The following is an 18,880-nucleotide window of genomic DNA, read 5'->3' on the forward strand; positions in this document are numbered from 1 at the left end:
AAAAAAAAAAAAAAAAAGAGACACTCTGGAGACCACCCTTGCCCCTCCACCTACTGAACACAGAGAAAGAAGATGGCCATCTATGAAACATGTGGTCCCCTACCAGACACTGAATCTGCTGGCACCTTGATCTTTGTCTTCCCAGCCTCCAGAACTGTGAGAAATAAACATTTATTGTCTAAGTCACTCAGTCTATGGTATTGTTGTTACAGCAGCCAAATGGACTGAGATATGTCTAAACAATAATTAAAACTCTTAAACCTTTGATATTGGGTGAGATGATTTTAGTTTTCCACAGTCTGGTAGAATCTCATAGGAGATTTTTTGAATCTCAGGAAACATGAGTGTGAGGGGAATCTACTTGGTCTTGTAAGAAGTTCTCCTCAGCTCTAATGACTGTTCACAGATATTGATGTTTGCCTAATGAGCTAGTAATTTGTGTATAGGGTATGTTAGTCCATTTTGCATTACTATAAAGGAATATCTGAGGCTGGGTGGTTTATAAAGAAGAGTTTATTTTGGCTCACAGTTCTGCAAGTTGTTAAGAGAAGCATGGCACCAACCTCTAATTTTGGTGAGGTCATCAGGAAAGCTTTTAATCATGGCAGAGGACAAAGAGGGAGTAGGTGTGTCAAATGGCAAGAGAGATAGCCAGAGAGAGAAGAGGAGGTGCCAGCTCTTTTTAACAATCAGATCTCATGTGAAATAATAGGAGAACTCACTTATTACTGCAGGAAGGACACCACACCATTCATGAGGGATCTACCCCATGACCCAAACACCTCCTACTGGGCCCCATCTCCAACACTGAGAATCAACTTTTGACATGAGATTTGGAGTGGACAAATATCCAAACTATATCACATGGTACAAGTGCTACCAGATGAAGAGGAAGGAATTTATATAAGCAATATAAAATAATTACAAATAAATCAACGCTGCAAATGAAGGTAGTTACGAAGAAATCTTTCTCAATGAAAATGTCCCCAAATGTCAGGGCATGATTCAAGCAAGCATGCATGGATGAGATGGTAAACTTTGAAAAATCTTTTCTTCAAAGAGTATGTCTGGTTGTACCTGTGATTACATGCTTTAGAAGCATTTTTTTAATTGAATGCAATTTTATAGCAGTTATTAGAATGATCCATGCCACAGAAATTTTCAATAATTTAGAAAATGTCAGCTACCATCAACTCTGTAATCTTGCTTGTATTTTAAGTCTAACACAGAACACTGCTTTTGTTTTCCATAATTCCTCAGAAAGATGGCTTATAAAAGATTCCTTGCTTGTACGCAACATAAAGCAATCTGACTAAATTAAACATAACAGAATTTATTGGTAGAAAATGGTATAACACAAAATCTGAGGAATAATTTATAGCCACTGGAATTATCCATCCAAGTGACATTCAATCAGATTCAGAGTTCCAGGAGAGAGACTCTACTTGATCGTGTCTAGGGCACTTACCTACTCTGGGCTAGGGATTGCCTCCACTGAAGGTCCCACCATAACTTCTCAGAAAGGGGGAGTAATTCTCTCAAAAGAAATCAGACCACTTATTAGAAGAGTGATTGAGTGCTGGGCAGCCAAAGTAGCAAGCAAAGAGTTACTATAATTCTGTGGATAAAAGCAAAACTTCAGCCTAAGACACATAAAGCAAAGTAAAATATCAATCAACACTCCTTCTTTCCTCATGTTCTGCTCTCCTGTCCTTCATGGTTTACAGAATAAATGAATATAACCGAATGGAAATATCAGCAACTGACCTTGAACTTGACAGGACAAATTGTAATCAAGTTTTTATCTTTTCTTACTATAGCTCTTTATACACTAAAGATCATTTATATTTTTTGGCAGAACACATGACTTTATAGGCAAATAGATCTAATTTGAAGTTCAATTTACATATTTAGTAGAAAATTTTCTAGCAAATAACTTGCCTCCATTGAAGATTCATCTCTTCCTATAATGATGTTAACACCTACCTCACGGAATTCATTTGAGAACTTATTTCTGATACTGAAGAAATGCTCAATAAAGGGTGTTGGTGTTGGTGGTAACACAGTAGTAATTATAAATTATTCACATGGCATATTTATCAACAATAGGAGTCTCTCTATTGATGAAAGAAGTCACTCAACAAACATTTATTGACCCCTTTATTCTGTACCAAAATCGTGTGAGAGATAGGCACGTTAGCAAGTAGTTACAGATAACATAACTTCTTTTATTTTTTCTTTTACTGTGGTACTTCCATGTTTAAAATCTTTAATATTTGTTATTTTTATTAATTGACAAATACTAATTGCACATCTTCGTGGGGTACATAGTGATGTTTTGGTACATACAATGTATAGTGATCAGATCAGGATAAAGGATAATTCGCATATCCATCTTCTCAAACGTTTATCATTTATTTGTGTTCAGAACATTCAATATCCTCCTTCTAGCTATTTGAAACCATACATTATTGTTAACTATAGACATCCTACCATGATACAGAAGATGAGAACTTATTCTCCTTTCTAGTTGTAACTTTGAATTATTTAATAAATCTCCTGTCTCTTCCTTCTCCTTACTCTCCCCAGCCTGTAGTATCCTCTGATCTACTTTTACTTCTGTAAGATCAATATTTTTAGCTTCCATATATGAATGAGAACATGAGGTGTTTAACATTATTCCTGGTTTATTCCACTTAATGTGATGTCCTCCATTTCCCTCCTTGTTGCCACAATGACAGAATTTCATTCTTTTTTTAAAACTGAATATTCCGTTGTGTATATCTACCACATTTTTTTAATCCATTCATCTGTTCATCAACACCTGGGTTGATTCCATATCTTGGCTATTGTGAATAGTGCTGAAGTAGCATTGTTTGTATGGGGTAATTCCTGAGGTTTGTTGCCTCACACCAAGGAAATTAAGGACGTGGACACACAAGGAGTGAGGTTAAGAGCAGAGGTTTAATAGGGGAGATAAAGAGAAAAGCTCTCTCTCCTGCAGAGAGAGAGGGGCTCCTGAATAGGTCTTCCAGTTCTGTAGTGAAATGCACAGGGTTTTATGCAGTAGCTTCAGGAGGCCATGTTTGATTTACATAGGGCCCAAAAGATTGCTTGGACCAGTTGTGCCATTTGCATAGCATGCAAAGAAGCTGGCTGCCCCACCCTAATCTTTCATTATGCAGATGGGTTCTCTACCTGGCTGGCACCATGTTATCTGCTTCTTTACGTACACGTGGTGGTTGACAAAGAAAAGGAAAGATGGAGCCTCCATGTTGAACATACTTGGCCCCCAGGTAGCCTTTTCCTATTGGCACAGCCGCCAGCATTCACTTGTGCAAGCTTCTAGCTTGCTTTTCTATGTCTGCAGCTTGATTTTTCAGGATGCTCTTCGTTAGAAAATAAATTATTTGGGGGCTGCTTTTTATTAAAAGAGAAAGCTTACTGAGGACTCTCTTACCCTCACTAACTGCCTACATACTTTCTTTTTAGCTTCTGTATCAGTGCTGCAATAAACATGAGGGTGCAGATATGTCTTTGATATGATTTTCTTTTCTTTGAATAGATTCTTAGGAATGGGATTCCTGGATCATATGCTAGTTTTTTTTTTTTTTTTTTGGAGACAGAGTCTTGCTCTGTCGCCTAGCTTGGAGTGCAGTGGTGCAATCTCAGCTCACTGCAACCTCTGCCCCCACAGGTTTAAGTGATTCTCCTGCCTCAGCCTCCCAAGTAGCTGGGACTACAGGTGTGCACCACCATGCCGGCTAATTTTTTGTACTTTTAGTAGAGACAGTTTCACCGTGTTAACCAGGATGGTCTCAATCTGACTGTGTGATCTGCCCACCTCAGCCTCCCAAAGTGCTAGGATTACAGGCGTGAGCCACTGCCCCTGGCCCATATGCTAGTTCTATTTGTAGTTTTCTGAGGAACCCCCATATTGTTCTCCATAGTGCCTATACTAATTTACATTCCCGCCAATAAGAGTTTCCTTTTCTCCAGATTCCCACCAGCATTTGTTACTTTTTGGTCTTTTTGATAATAGCCATCCATCCAACGTTGGAGTAAGATGATACCTCATTGTGGTTTTAATTCCCATTTCCTTGATTATGAGTGAGGTTAAGCATTTTTTCAAGTATGGGTTGGCCGTTCGTATGTCTTCTTTTGAGAAATATCTGTTCAGATCATTTGCCTCTTTTTTAATCGGATTTTTTCTTTTCTTTTTTTTCTTTTTTCTTCTTTTCTTTTTTTTTTATTTTGTTGGTGTTGAAATAACATCATAACTTCAATAACAAAAAGCCACGGAAGCACAGAAGAGAAAACACTTAACTCTTCCCCTGAGGGTTAGAAAGCAATCACTTGCAGCACAATAGGGGCTGTGTACCTGCATTTACATATACTAAACATCGAAAGTACAAGAAAGGTTTCTCTGGAGGGATTCATTCTCTTGATCGCATCTAACAGTTTGTATTCTAAGACATGTCTAACACTTGTTATATTTATTATGCCTATTTGCTACTCTCACCCACACATTCTTTAACAGTGAAATCAAGCTAATGATAATTGGATGTAAGTTTAAAGTTTGAGAATCCCTAATGTTTTAGTCCTCTCGGTTTCATCTTAAGACATTTTCTTTCTACCGATAAAATGTAGGAAATAAATATGAATGTAAGGTGACACTGAATTAAATGGAAAATCTTATTTTACCTTCTCTTTGTATACCAGATATTTTAAGAAATTCCAGTACTGTGGGTATGCACCACATGTTCGCAGCTGTAAACCAAACACTGATGGAATTTCATCTCTAGAGAATCTCTTGGCAAGCATTATTCAGAGAGTATTTGTCTGGGTTGTATCTGCAGTTACCTGCTTTGGAAACATTTTTGTCATTTGCATGCGACCTTATATCAGGTCTGAGAACAAGCTGTATGCCATGTCAATCATTTCTCTCTGCTGTGAGTATTTCCTGGTTAAAGGGGAATTGTAGTTTTGAAATATACAAAAGCATTATTATTAGAAAATAAGTTATGTGAGTGGTAGAATTATGGAATTTTACATTTTTCTCCTTTTTGCTTGTATGCTGTTTTCACATTTTCTTCAAAGAAAATAGAGTTACTTTAGCAATAAGAAAAAATATGGTTTTTTAAACTAGGAAATTTAATCACCTTACACAAATTAACAAAGCTTTCACTTATTAGTTCTCTCTCATACAGTGTCTCCAAAGGTACAATATTTTGTTGAAGCATCTAAAATCTTTTACTACAAATAAAATTGCAACCTCCTATGGTCACAATTTTACATGCAGACCTGTAATTACTTTTTTATTTGTATGTCCAGTTCACAGATATTGACTTAACAACTATATGTTTTCCCGATCTGTGAGCTGCTAGAAGTTTTTTCCACTCTAACTGAAATGTGTAAATAAGAAAATGTTTTCAGGGAGTATTCATTTTTTCAAAAAGTTGTTGCAATGTAATGGCAAGGTATTATGTTAAATGAACACTGCAAAGAAAAATAAGGAAGAAACCAGTTCTCAGGATGTTTGCAGTGTAGGTCAAGTGGCCTAGAATTTATCCATGCTCCCTCAAGCAAGTAAAGCATCAATCTACACGCGGTTCTACTTTTGTATGTGTGCTGTCCCCATGTACTGTCCCCATCCTTATTTAAACTCTAATGTCTAAATGGGTTTTTTTTATTGCAAGCTATGTAAGAAACAGAACTCAGAAACCATTTACTATTTTGTATTGCTAGCTACAAAATTTTTAGTAAGTTCAATTTCCCTGGTGAAGCCTCGACTATAACTTCAGAGTTAAAGGCTTAGGGTCAGCCTTATGATTTATACAGTGATGTGATTTTAGGGATTTTGTGTAGAATGCTTGTGCAGTCCAAAAATCTCACCCACTTTCTGATATGTAACATTTGCTTAAAAAGAAATACGCCAAGTAGTCTAAGAGAGCTAATTCCTGGGATTGGAGACCCTAAAAAGAGACAGAAAAAGATGTAAAAATTGAAAGACAGAGGAAACAGTTTTGCTTAGACCAACTCTGGTAAGTAATTTAAGCCCCTTAACATTGTACTGACTGCAAAGCAGTTCATAATTATTCATATCTCTTAAATTATAGGCTTCAAAATTCAGTCATAACTCTATCACAGGAACTTGTGAATTACTTTCTCCAAAATTTTATGTGATGCCTTGAGCTTGTTGCATTGGTTGAATTTCAGTGGAAGAGCTGAACCAAATTATGCCATCCTCATCTAGGTCCCTAACTGAATGCTCTACGTGATTGCATTTTGTTCATTTATTCAGCACTTCTACGTGATGGGTCTAGAACAGAGAATACAATAGACAAGATCTCTGCTCTTAAAGACTTGCACTTGAAAGGAAAATGAAGACATGATTGCATAATTAATTGTAGAGAGCACCTTTGAGAGTGGTTACCAAAGAGAGTCTATGAATAGATCCTCATCTGTAAATGAATTCTTAGGAGAATAAAAATTACCTCTTCCTGAGAGAGAAGAAACTTGGCTATTTTTTCTAGCATTAAAAATATTATTGCTTATTGATGATTTTATGATACCTATTTATTTCTCTAAATTTGTGAAACTATGACTCCTCTAGGTGCCGACTGCTTAATGGGAATATATTTATTCGTGATCGGAGGCTTTGACCTAAAGTTTCGTGGAGAATACAATAAGCATGCGCAGCTGTGGATGGAGAGTACTCACTGTCAGCTTGTAGGATCTTTGGCCATTCTGTCCACAGAAGTATCAGTTTTACTGTTAACATTTCTGACACTGGAAAAATACATCTGCATTGTCTATCCTTTTAGATGTGTGAGACCTGGAAAATGCAGAACAATTACAGTTCTGATTCTCATTTGGATTACTGGGTTTATAGTGGCTTTCATTCCATTGAGCAATAAGGAATTTTTCAAAAACTACTATGGCACCAATGGAGTATGCTTCCCTCTTCATTCAGAAGATACAGAAAGTATTGGAGCCCAGATTTATTCAGTGGCAATTTTCCTCGGTAAGAAACTAAGAAACTAATATTCACAACTTTTTATTTCAAATATTCCAACCAGCTGTTAGTAAGAATGAGGGTGAATTCTATCAGAATCCCCAGCAAGGATTTTCCTCCCCAAATTATACTGTTACATAAATTCCAACCTGACACAGCTTAATAAAAGACACTAAACACCTTTATTTCATGTATTCACCCTAAACATGCTAAGTAACATATGTTTTGGCTCTTTGCTTTATAATATGAACATAATGGTATTTATTATCTTTTCAAATTCATGTGTGTAGCAACACACATCTCTGGCTTGGGAGTGTACATACAACTGTTCTAAACCAGCAATGTAAAAATATTCTCAGAGTACAGCAAAAAGTAACTGGATTAGAAAAAAAATCACTAGGCCAGGCACAATGGCTTATGCTATAATCTCAGTGCTTTGGGAGGCCAAGGTGGGAGGATCACTTGAGGCCAGGAGTTGAGACCAGCCTGGGCAACAAAGCAAGACCCCATCTCTACAAAATTATTTTTAAAAAATTAGCTGGTGTGAGGCCAGGCGCAGTGGCTCATACCTGTAACCCCAGCACTTTCGGAGGCCGAGGCGGGCTGATCACAATGTCAGGAGTTCAAGACCAGCCTGACCAATATGGTAAAACCCTGTCTCTACTAAAAATACAAAATTTAGCCAGGCATGGTGGTACACACCTGCAGTCCCAGCTACTTGGGAGGCTGAGGCAGGAGGATTGCTTGAGCCCAGGAGTTTGAGGCTGCAGTGAGCTATGAATGTACTACTGCATTTCAGTCGGTGACAAAGCAAGAACCCATCTCTAAAAAAATTAAAAATAAAACATCACTAATACTAGAAAGCTTAAAAACCCAAGATATTCATTGAATTACTATAATTTCAATATCTCATTTTAAAAGTAAACATTTTCGCATTCTTCACTACTTCCACAAAGCCTCATCTCAAAAAAATTCATGATTTTTGTGGACTTTAGTAATTCTTTATGAAGAAAAAACCCACACATTATAGTCTTTGTATCTTTAATAATAACATCTTTGTATCTTTAGTAATAAAAATGTTTTATCTATGTTTGTTCATTTTGAAAAAATATTTCTATACATTAATAATACTGTTTGTATTCCAAATAGGTATTAATTTGGCCGCATTTATCATCATAGTTTTTTCCTATGGAAGCATGTTTTATAGTGTTCATCAAAGTGCCATAACAGCAACTGAAATACAGAATCGAGTTAAAAAAGAGATGATCCTTGCCAAACGTTTTTTCTTTATAGTATTTACTGATGCATTATGCTGGATACCCATTTTTGTAGTGAAATTTCTTTCACTGCTTCAGGTAGAAATACCAGGTACAATATTTTTTTTCTCTCCTTAAAGAAATAATAAATCTGTTTGTGCAGTGTTCTTTTAAGGAAGACAATTCGAATTCTTAACACTAAACAATTTAAAGAATTGTACATCAGAGCCGGGCACAGTGGCTCATGCCTGTAATCCCAGCACTCTGGGAGGCCAAGACGGGCGGATCACTTGAGGTCAGGAGTTTGAGGCCAGCCTGGCCAATATGGGGAAACCCCATCTCTACTAAAAATACAAAAATTAGCTGGGCATGGTAGTGCACTGCTGTAGTCCCAGCTACTCAGGAGGCTAAGGCATGAGAATTGCTTGAACTCGGGAGGCAGAGGTTGCAGTGAGCCGAGATTGCGCCTCCAGCCTGGGTGACAGAGCCCCCCCCGCAAAAAAATTGTAAGACATAGTTGTAGGTACTTTTGGCTATGTTCATCAATATAACATTTACTGGGAAAGAACTATTTTTTTCCATAAATGCCTAATAATACAATTACTATGGGAACAAAGAAGCAATGAGTGACCAAAACAAATTAAATACAGTGTTGAAATTCTAATCATCACATGCTTAAGGTGACTGGAAAGGAAAACAGGCCAAAACAATTCTCAAATAATTACTGCATTTTTTTCAGAATGTAAGAAAATTTTCTTCCTGTAATACATGCAGTTTAGTGAAGATCATGTCAGAGTGTGAGAAATAATAGAAGCAAACATTCTTGGCATTTAAAAAGAATGTAGGCTGGTATGGTGGCTCACACCTGTAATCTGGTACTTTGAGAGGCCAGTGTGGGAGGATCACTTGAGCCCAGGAGTTCGAAGCTGCAGTGAGCCGTGACTGTACCACTGCACTCTAGTCTGGGTGACAGAGCAAGAACTTGTCTCAAAAAAATAAAAATAAAAAAAAATGTACATTACATCCATTAGGATGACTACTATTTTGAAAAAACACACATACAAAAAAAAAAAAACAAACTGTTGGTAAAGATGTGGAGAAATTGGAATGCTTGTGAATTGCTGGTAGAAAAATAAAATGGTACAGCTGCTATGGAAGACAATATGGCAGTTACCACCCAATTTAAACATAGAGTTACCATCCAATGTGGAAATTCTCCTAAGAAAAAACCAAAACAATTGAAAGCAGGGACTCAAACAGATATCTGTAGACCCATGTTGATAGCAGCATTATTCACAATAGCCAAAAGTTAGAAGCAACACAAATGTCCATAGATTAGGTAAATGGATAAACAAAATGTGGTACATACGCACAATGGATTAGTATTTAGTCTTGTAAAGGAAGGAAATTTTGACAAATGCTGCAATATAGATGAACCTTGAAGATACTGTGCTAAGTGAAATAAGTTAGACACAAAAGGACAAATATTTTATTTCACTTACATGACATTTCTGATATAGTCAGATTCATAGAACATAGAACGGTGTTTTCTAGGGGTTGGGGTAAGGGAGAATGGAGAGTGATTGTTTAACAGGCATTGAGTTTCCATTTGGGAGATGAAATCATTCTGGAGATGGATAGTAGTTATGGTACAACAATGTGAACGTACTTAGTGCCACTGAGCTGTCCACTTAAAAATGGTTACATGGTATACTTTATGTTATGCATATTTTACCACAATGAAAAGTGCATATATCCTGTTAGATATATATATATATATATGTATATTTATATATATAAAATGCAGTTTATATTCACATTTTAAAATTTTCATGTAGCAGGGTGCAGTGGCTCACACCTGCAATCCCAGCACTTTGGGAGGCTGAGGTGGGCAGATCACTTGCAGTCAGGAGTTGGAGACCAGCCTGGCCAACATGGTGAAACCCCATCTCTACTAAAAACACAAAAATTTAGCTGGGCATGGTGGCATGCACTTGTAGTCCCAGCTACTTGGAAGGCTGAGGCACAAGAATGCTTGAACCTGGGAGGCAGAGGCTGCAGTGGGCGGAGATTGCGCCATTGCAGTACAACCTGGGTGATAGAGGGAGACTCTGTCTCAGGAAAAAAAAAAAAAAAAAAAAAACCAATTGTATGTATTAATACATAATTTTAATTGTGTTCTGTACTATGGATGATGGTGATAGTATCTTACATTTTATGAACAACAAAAAGAAGGCCAAGAGGGGAGGACTGCTTGAACCCTGGAGATTGAAACCAACCTGGACAACATAGGGAGACTCTGAGACCCCAACTCTTCAAAAAATAAAAAAATAAAAAATTAGCCGGGCATGGTGGCACATGCCTGTGGTCCCAGCTGCTCAAGAGGGTGAGGTACAAGGATCACTTGGGCCCAGGAGGCCGAGACTGCAGTGAGCCATGTTCACACCACTGCACTCCAGCCTGAGCAACAGCATGAGACCCTGTCTCAAAAACAAAAACATAAAAACAAAGCGTAATGACAGCATCAACTAAATTATAATAAAATCAGAGTATTTTGGTATTTGTATGTATACTAGAGTGATTTTTAAGATGGGTTTAGCCAAAGTTATTTTTTACAGAAATAAATATCTCGTCAAAAGCCAAAAAAATGCACGCTTTGTTTTAAAATCAAGTGGCAAAAAGAAATCTATTAAATAAAAGCGTACATATTCTGACAGATACAATATGCACTATTAAAATACTTGAGAAGTCTTTTAATTATTAGGCACTTAAATCTATGACTTAAATACTAAACAATATGTTTTTTTCCTAAAATATAATCATAATATGTAATCACTTTGTGAAAAATATTTCTACCTAAAGGAATATTTTTGCTGATGTATTCAAGAAGAGCTACTTAGCAAAGAATGCCATTCTGTTTCAGCACTAGCATTCCCCTCATACGCTGGCACTCTGGAAAGATATACTGGAAACAAATAGAGACTTGGTATTTAATTATGTGACCTCAAAGGAAAAAAATTAAAACTCAAAAAGGGGTTGGAATGAAAGAAAAAAGGAAATTGGGTTTCTAGACCTTATAAACATTTATAAACACTAAAACTGTTCCATTTTTCTTTTCTAGGTACCATAACCTCTTGGGTAGTGATTTTTATTCTGCCCATCAACAGTGCTTTGAACCCAATTCTCTATACTCTGACCACAAGACCATTCAAAGAAATGATTCATCAGTTTTGGTATAACTACAGACAAAGAAGATCTATGGACAGCAAAGGTCAGAAAACATATGCTCCATCGTTCATCTGGGTGGAAATGTGGCCACTGCAGGAGATGCCACCTGAGTTAATGAAGCCGGACCTTTTCACATACCCCTGTGAAATGTCACTGATTTCTCAATCAACAAGACTCAATTCCTATTCATGACTGACTCTGAAACTCATTTCTTCACAGAGAATACTGTGGGGGTGCTTCATGAGGGATTTACTGGTATGAAATGAATACCACAAAATTAATTTATAATAATGGCTAAGATAAATAGTTTACAAGGACATGAGGAAAAATAAAAAGGACTAATGCTCTTACAAAGGGAAGTAATTATATCAATTACATATATATATAAGTAGACATTTTACATAAGAAATTAAGAGAAATCTACTTCAGTAACATTCATTCATTTTTCTAACATGCATTTATTGAGTACCCACTACTATGTGCATAGCATTGCAATAAATTCCTAGAAGTAGACAGTGCAGAGCCTTTCAATCTGTAGATTGTGTTTAATTACAAAAGACTATACAAAGTCCATCTGCAGTTCCTAAAGTAGAGCTTTGCCTGTCATGTGCATCAGCAAGAATCATAGGCACTTTTAAATAAAGGTTTAAAGTTTTGGAATACTCATTGTAATTGCATCATATAAAATGTCTGTTTGCAAAATAATATTCTGTTTTAAGAATCCATCTTACCTCTCTTTAAGTCCCTATACATTTGAAAGTCAACACAACATATTTATTACTATGAAAAAAGATGCTTTGCTAGAAACACAAAAACAGCACTTCTTTTGGCACTTCCTGGCCAATTTTCTCTTTGCTTTAAATGAACATCATCAAATGAGATTGAAATAGGAGAGTATGAGTACTGCAGAGAAGTGGATCAGAAAAGCTAGGATGAGGATAAACACTTAGATCAGTGGAAACTCCTGAAATAAATCCTCGTATGGTCAGTTAACTGGTTTTCAACAAGGATGCCAAGACAAACATAAAAAGGCTTTGCAACAAACTGCGCTGTTTTAAGAACAGACTTAAGTGGTTTAATTCACCCACTTTAGATGGGTGAATGTTATGGTATGTGAAATATCTCAATAAAGCAGTTAAAAGGAAAAAGAGCTAGAATGCACTGATTCAGGAACTTAATTTCAGGAAGGGAAGTCTATGTACATAGGTACATGTTTCACTTTAAGCAGAAAATCGTTCTTCAAGAAATGACTTTACCTTCTCTTTAAACTGCCAGCACGTAAGATACTAACTTTTTAACTAGTTGTTCTTCTCTAGTCTCTAAGTTATTAGAATTTTTTGCTTTCATAATTTAAAACCTTTAAGTAGGAGAAGAAAATGTTTTCAGATAGTTTCAAATACACCAAAAACATCTGAAACACAAAAATACTGGAATCAAACCATAATGCACTTATCAAATATATAGTTGTATAGATTTATTTTGAAAATAAATTATCTGAAATTTAACTCTATTAAAAATGGATTGCTTTGGGTTTTTTTTCTCTGCTTACTTGGAATAATCTCAGTAAGCTTTCTACATGAAGAACATGGTATAATTTCAATGTAACTCAGAACATAACAGAAAACTATAGTTCTGCTTATAATATTCAATAATATAACTACTGATAGTTCTATAATAAATAAAATAGCCAGGTGCAGTGAAATGTAACTGTAGTCCCAGCTACATGAGAGGCTGTGTCCAATCTGGGCAACCTAGTGGAACAGTCTCTAAAATATAAATAAATAAAATAGGCTACAATTTTTAAATTTGAAAATAGCCTACAAAAAGAAAATAATAAGAAAGCTTATGCAAAATGAAAACAGGCCAAGCGCAGTGGCTCACACCTATCATCTCAGTGTTTGAGAGGCCAAGGCAGGAAGATCATTGAGGCCAGGAGTTCAAGACCAGCCTAAACAACAGTGAGACCCAAAATTAAAAAATAAATTAGCTGGGCATGGTGGCACATACCTATAGTCCTAGTTAATAGGGAGGCTGAGGTGGCAGGACTGCTTGAGCCCAGGATTTGGAGGCTGCAGTGTTCTGTGATTGTGCCACTGCACTCCACCTTAGGCAACAGAGCAAGACCTTGTCTCTAAAAAAATTTTTTTTAATTCTTTGGGTTTTGTTTTGTTTTTGGTTTTGGTTTTTTTGAGACAGCCTTGCTATGTCGCCCAGACTGGAGTGCAGTAGTGCAATCTCGGCTCACTGCAACCTCTGCCTCTCAGGTTCAAGCAATTCTCCTGTCTCAGCCTCCCAGGTAACTGGGGCTACAGGCACACGCCATCACGCCTGGCTAAATTTTTGTATTCTTAGTAGAGACAGGGTTTCACATGTTGGCCAGGCTGGTCTCTAACTCCTGACCTTGTGATCCACCCGCCTCGGCCTCCTAAAGTGCTGGGATTACAGGTGTGACGCCACCGTGCCCGGCCTAATTCTTTCTTAAGATTATTTTAGGATTAATTCCTTAGAAGTCCTATTACTACTAATTCCAAGTAATAGAATAGGAAATTTTATTTCTATCTATTTATTTATTTATTTATTTCTGAGATGGAGTCTTGCTCTGTCACACAGGCTGGAGTGCAGTGGCGCAATTTCAGCTCACTACAACCTACGCCTCCCAGGTTCAAGCAATTCTCCTGCCTCAGCCTCCCAAGTAGCTGGGATTACAGGTGCATGCCACCACGCCCGGGTAATTTTTGTATTTTTAGTAGAGATGGGGTTTCACCATTTTGGCCATGCTGGTTTCAAACTCATGACGTCATGATCAGCCTGCCTCGGCCTCCAAAACCAAAGTTCTGGGATTACAGATGTGAGCCACTGTGCCTCGCCTTTTTCTTTCTTTCTTTCTTTTTTAAGATGGAGTCTCTCTCGTCACCCAGGCTGGAGTGCAGTGGCGTGATGTCGGCTCACTGCAGGCTGGAGTGCAGTGGCCTGATCTCAGCTCACTGCCCCCTCCGCCTGCAGGGTTCAAGTGATTCTCCTGCCTCAGATTCCCAAATAGCTGGGATTGCAGGCAACCACCACTATGCCTCGCTAATTTTTGTATTTTTAGTAGAGACGCGGTTTCACCATGTTAGCCAGGCCGATCTCGAACTCCTGACCTCAGGTGATCCACCCACCTCAGCCTCCCAAAGTGCTGGGATTACAGGCGTGAGCCACTGTACCCAGCCAAATATTTTTATTAAAAAGAATAACTAAGAAAGAATAAAAGCAATACTCATGGATAGAAGAAATTTAGTCCAACAAAAATCATGGTCTTAACCTGTTTAAGAGTCTTAGAAATACATTAAATTTACGAAGTACACATCTGAAACTTCCTTTAGCATTTAACATATTTTTAAACAACTTTCTAGAGGCCATTTGACTTCCTGTCTTCTCAACCCACTCACTCTTCCACCCTTCCACCTCCTGAAATAGAGTAACTTCAATTTAATTTGATAAGTAATTATTAACATACTACATAACTATCTCCTTAGATACTTCCATAGAAAATGCAACAGAAACACTCAGTTGACTATGATTTGTATCAAGGTTTGCTTAGAAATGTAGCTTATGGACCATGATCTAGGTCAAATCAATCCTCTAAATCAAGTGAGCCTAAGTTGTTTTAAAAATTTAAAGTTTGTATCAGGAAAACCTCAACTTTTATTTTTTACACCTTTTAAGAGTACTAATTCATCATACTAACACATCATCTCTCTTAAATGACTGGGTAAACCTTGGCAGTTTAGACATGGATAAAGTAGAAGGCAAAGAGCAAAGTGGAAGGAATACACAGCTGGAATTGTAAAGCCATGCATTTTACTCGACAAACTGTCAAGTGAATTCCTCTAGGTAAGAGACTTCAAAAATACAAAAAGTGGTTTAATTTTTATAAAATTGCTCCTCTTTCAGAGAAAATCTTTCACTGGAAGCCTCATTCACTCGTTTTAAGCCTTTTCCTTATCTACAGACTAGGGCAATCTCATCCACTTTAATATGGCCTCAAACACTATGGATATAGTGATGATGCCCATATTTTTGCCTTTGGCTTGTTCTCTCCCCTAAACTGCCCACTTGTGTATACCACTGCCCACTTGACATTTCCACCTGAGTATCTCACTGGCTTTTTAATGTCATCATTATGCATGAATCTAGAATCTGACATCTGATTCTTCTCCTAGAGACCTTGTCTTGCTGAATTGCACCCGATGGCTCAAGCTCGAAATCTGGGAGTCATCCTTGACTCTTCCTTCTCCTTTATCCACAATATCAAATCACCCAGTCCTCCCTTGATTCTACTGCATATACATCTCTTAAATCCATCCAGTCTCTTCATCCCAATTCCCAGTACCTTAGTTTGGGTCAACATTATGTCTCATTGGGATATTTGCAATAACCTTTTAACAAACCTCCATACCTCCAATTCTAATTTGGTCAGTTGATCTTTACAGGTTTTTAGAGCTTACCAAAAATAAAAATAAAAATAATCTCAGGAAAAAAATTGAGTGTTATACAGTTACTAGCACAAATATTCTGCTTTTGGATGTCGTATTATTTTGGGTTTGCCATAGAAACAGAGAGATTCTAAGGAGTTGTCTCACATGATTGTGGAGACTGGTAACTCTAAACATCTGCAGGGCCGATGTCCCAACTGAAAGGCACAGAGGCTGCTTAGAACCAGGAAGAGCCAGTGCCAATTCAAAGGCTGTCAGGAAGAGTTGATGGTGGAGGCCAGGCCTTCAGGCGGATTTCTCCCTTGCTGGGGGAGGGTCAGCCCTTTGTTCTATTCAGGCCTTCTAGGGATAGGATGGTCACAAGGCACACTAGGAAGGGCAATCCGCTTTACTCAGCCCACTGATTTACATGTTGGGTTCATCCAAAAACATCCTGACTGAAAAAGTGAGAACATTATCTAAACAAATATCTAGGGATCTGTAGCCCAGTCAAGTTGAAACATAAAATTAACCATCACACATGGGGAGAGTAAATAATATGATAAGCCTGAGTATTAGTAAGTCTAGCTAGGTGGCTAGGTGTGGTGTAGACAAGCATACCAGTTTTGGTGTCAAGACTCACAGGCATATTTTATCTCAGCCTGTTTCGGTAAACAGTAATGATACTTTCCTCAAAGAACTGATATGGTTACATGAAAAAAGCTTTTTTTTTTTTTGAAACAGAGTTTTGTTCTTGTTGCCCAGGCTGGAGTACAGTGGCGCAATCTCAGCTCACTGCAACCACCACCTCCTGGGTCCAAGCGATTCTTCCGCCTCAGCCTCCGGAGAAGCTGGGATTACAGGCACCCGCCACCATGCTCGACTAATGTTTTTGTATTTTTAGTAGAGATGGGGTTTCATCATGTTGGCCAGGCTGGTCTCAAACTCCTGACCTCAGGTGATCCACCCGCCTCGGACTCCCGAAGTGCAGGGATTACAGGCGTGATCCATGCCCCACCATAAAGCTCTTAACATAGTACCTGGCACATCTTTCAAACTCAGAATTTTTGAAACGAAACACATTTTTTTTAATGTTAAGTATTTCATCTTACTGACTTTAGTCTCTTGAGGCTTTAAAAAATTTACATCAGCTGGACGCAGTGGCTAACGCCTGTAATCCCAGCACTTTGAGAGGCCGAGGCAAATGGATCACCTGAGGTCAGGGGTTCAAGAGCAGCCTGGCCAATATGGTGAAATCCCGTCTCTGCTAAAAATACAAAAATGAGCCGGACGTGCTGGCGCACACCTGTAATCCCAGCTAGTAGGGAGGCTGAGGCAGGAGAATCGCTTGAACTGGGAAGCAGAAGTTGCAGTGAGCCAAGATCACACCACTGCACTTCAGCCTAGGCAACAGAGCAAGAATTTGTCTCAAAAAAAATTTTATATCATTCCTTTGGGGTTTGCATAGGGCTGGTAATGGGCTACTTACTAAGTTAAAAACAAGTTCTTAAGTCTTTGAGAAAATACTTATGCTTTCAGCTCTTCCCCAACCTCTCCAATGAAGCAAATAGAAATATAAAAAGGTCTAACTATAAACTCCTAAAAAGTGCCCATAGAAAGCTCACTACCTGAAACCAGCAGTTGTCCTAAGTAGACCATAACTCAATAGAATTAGAAATCAGTAACATGTTTTTGCTTTTCTTACAGGGAAAGACAGATTCAGTTTTATCATGGAGTTAATCAAATAAATCTGTAGTGGAGGAAATACAATTTCTCCTCAAGCCTCACAAGCTCATAGTTGGGACAGATTCCTATAACAAAAGACAGATTAACAAGAGAAAAACAAGTCATTTTATTAATATATACAGTGTATATCACACAGGAGAAAATGAAAAGGTAAAACACAGGTAGTGGCTTAGAACTCTGGATTATATAGCATCTTCCACAAAGAATACATTTCAGAGAAGTGTGACAGACAAAGGAAAGCAGTTTTAGGCTTCCAGAGGCAGAAACTGTGGTAAGGTAAACGTATGGCAAGAAACTAACAGTAAGGTTTGTTTGCAGATTCCTCTGGTACTGTCTCAGCTGATTAGAGCCATCTTCTCATCTTGATATCAGGAAAGCATCTTTCTCAAAGAAGTCTGTATGGCTTGCTACAGGTAGGAAAGGACAGTTAAGATAGCCATTTCTGCAACTACTGTTTCTCAAGTATCTTTAGCTTGAAATAATCAGTATGCCAAATCAGCGCATTTGGGGGTGGCATGTTCAAATTTCCTTCAGATCAAAAGAACAGAAAGGTCAGAATTTGGCCCTTATACAGTAACTGCATGACAGATGTTGCACTTGAAACAATGATACTCAGAGGAACAGCTATAAATGTGCAAAAATGATTAAAACAAGATTCCAAAATCATGCCATAAAAGAAAACAAATTTCAGTTGGACGAAGCATCTAAATGTTAAAAACAAAAATTTTTTAACTTTTGGAAGGCTGAACAAGACTATTTTTATGGCATTTCCTATACAAAAACCAGAAAAAGCAAATCATTATGAAAGATTGGTAAGATTACATTAAAATTTAAAAATTCAAGATTTCATAACCAAAATATGAAGACAAACCAGACTAAAAAAGATAGTTGAAACATACATAACAGATTATTAGTATTCAAAATATGTAATATCTAAAAACAGACAAGTAAAAAAACAAAAGAGAAAAATGAGCAAAAATGCCTGTAATCCCAGTGCTTTAGGAGGTGGCGAGATGGGAGGATCGTTTGAGTCCAGGTTTAAGGTTACAGTGAGCTATGATCCTGTCACCACACTTCAGTGTGAGCAATAGAGTGAGATCTTGTCTCTTAAAAAAAAAAAAAAAAAGGAGTAAAAGATATGGCCTCAGAAATCACACACTGCACTTGCTCAATATCCT

The 18,880-nt window shown here is 37.6% G+C and overlaps 1 protein-coding gene across 6 annotated transcripts in view; it reads left to right on the forward strand.

Annotated features, from left to right (window-relative positions):
• Positions 1-13,009, forward strand: part of RXFP1 (relaxin/insulin-like family peptide receptor 1) — a 139,919-nt gene extending 126,910 nt beyond the window's left edge. For all 6 annotated transcript variants that reach the window (XM_011970515.1, XM_011970510.1, XM_011970512.1 and 3 more), the window contains 4 exons: positions 4,723-4,952; positions 6,617-7,027; positions 8,168-8,386; positions 11,396-13,009. In XM_011970515.1, the coding sequence (XP_011825905.1) occupies positions 4,723-4,952; positions 6,617-7,027; positions 8,168-8,386; positions 11,396-11,694 (1,159 nt within the window). In that variant the 3' untranslated portion in view covers positions 11,695-13,009. The remainder of the gene's footprint in view (positions 1-4,722; positions 4,953-6,616; positions 7,028-8,167; positions 8,387-11,395) is intronic.
• Positions 13,010-18,880: the final 5,871 nt, after the last annotated feature.

The sequence above is a fragment of the Mandrillus leucophaeus genome, unplaced genomic scaffold, assembly GCF_000951045.1.
Source record: "Mandrillus leucophaeus isolate KB7577 unplaced genomic scaffold, Mleu.le_1.0 Scaffold95, whole genome shotgun sequence".
Taxonomy (NCBI): domain Eukaryota; kingdom Metazoa; phylum Chordata; class Mammalia; order Primates; family Cercopithecidae; genus Mandrillus; species Mandrillus leucophaeus.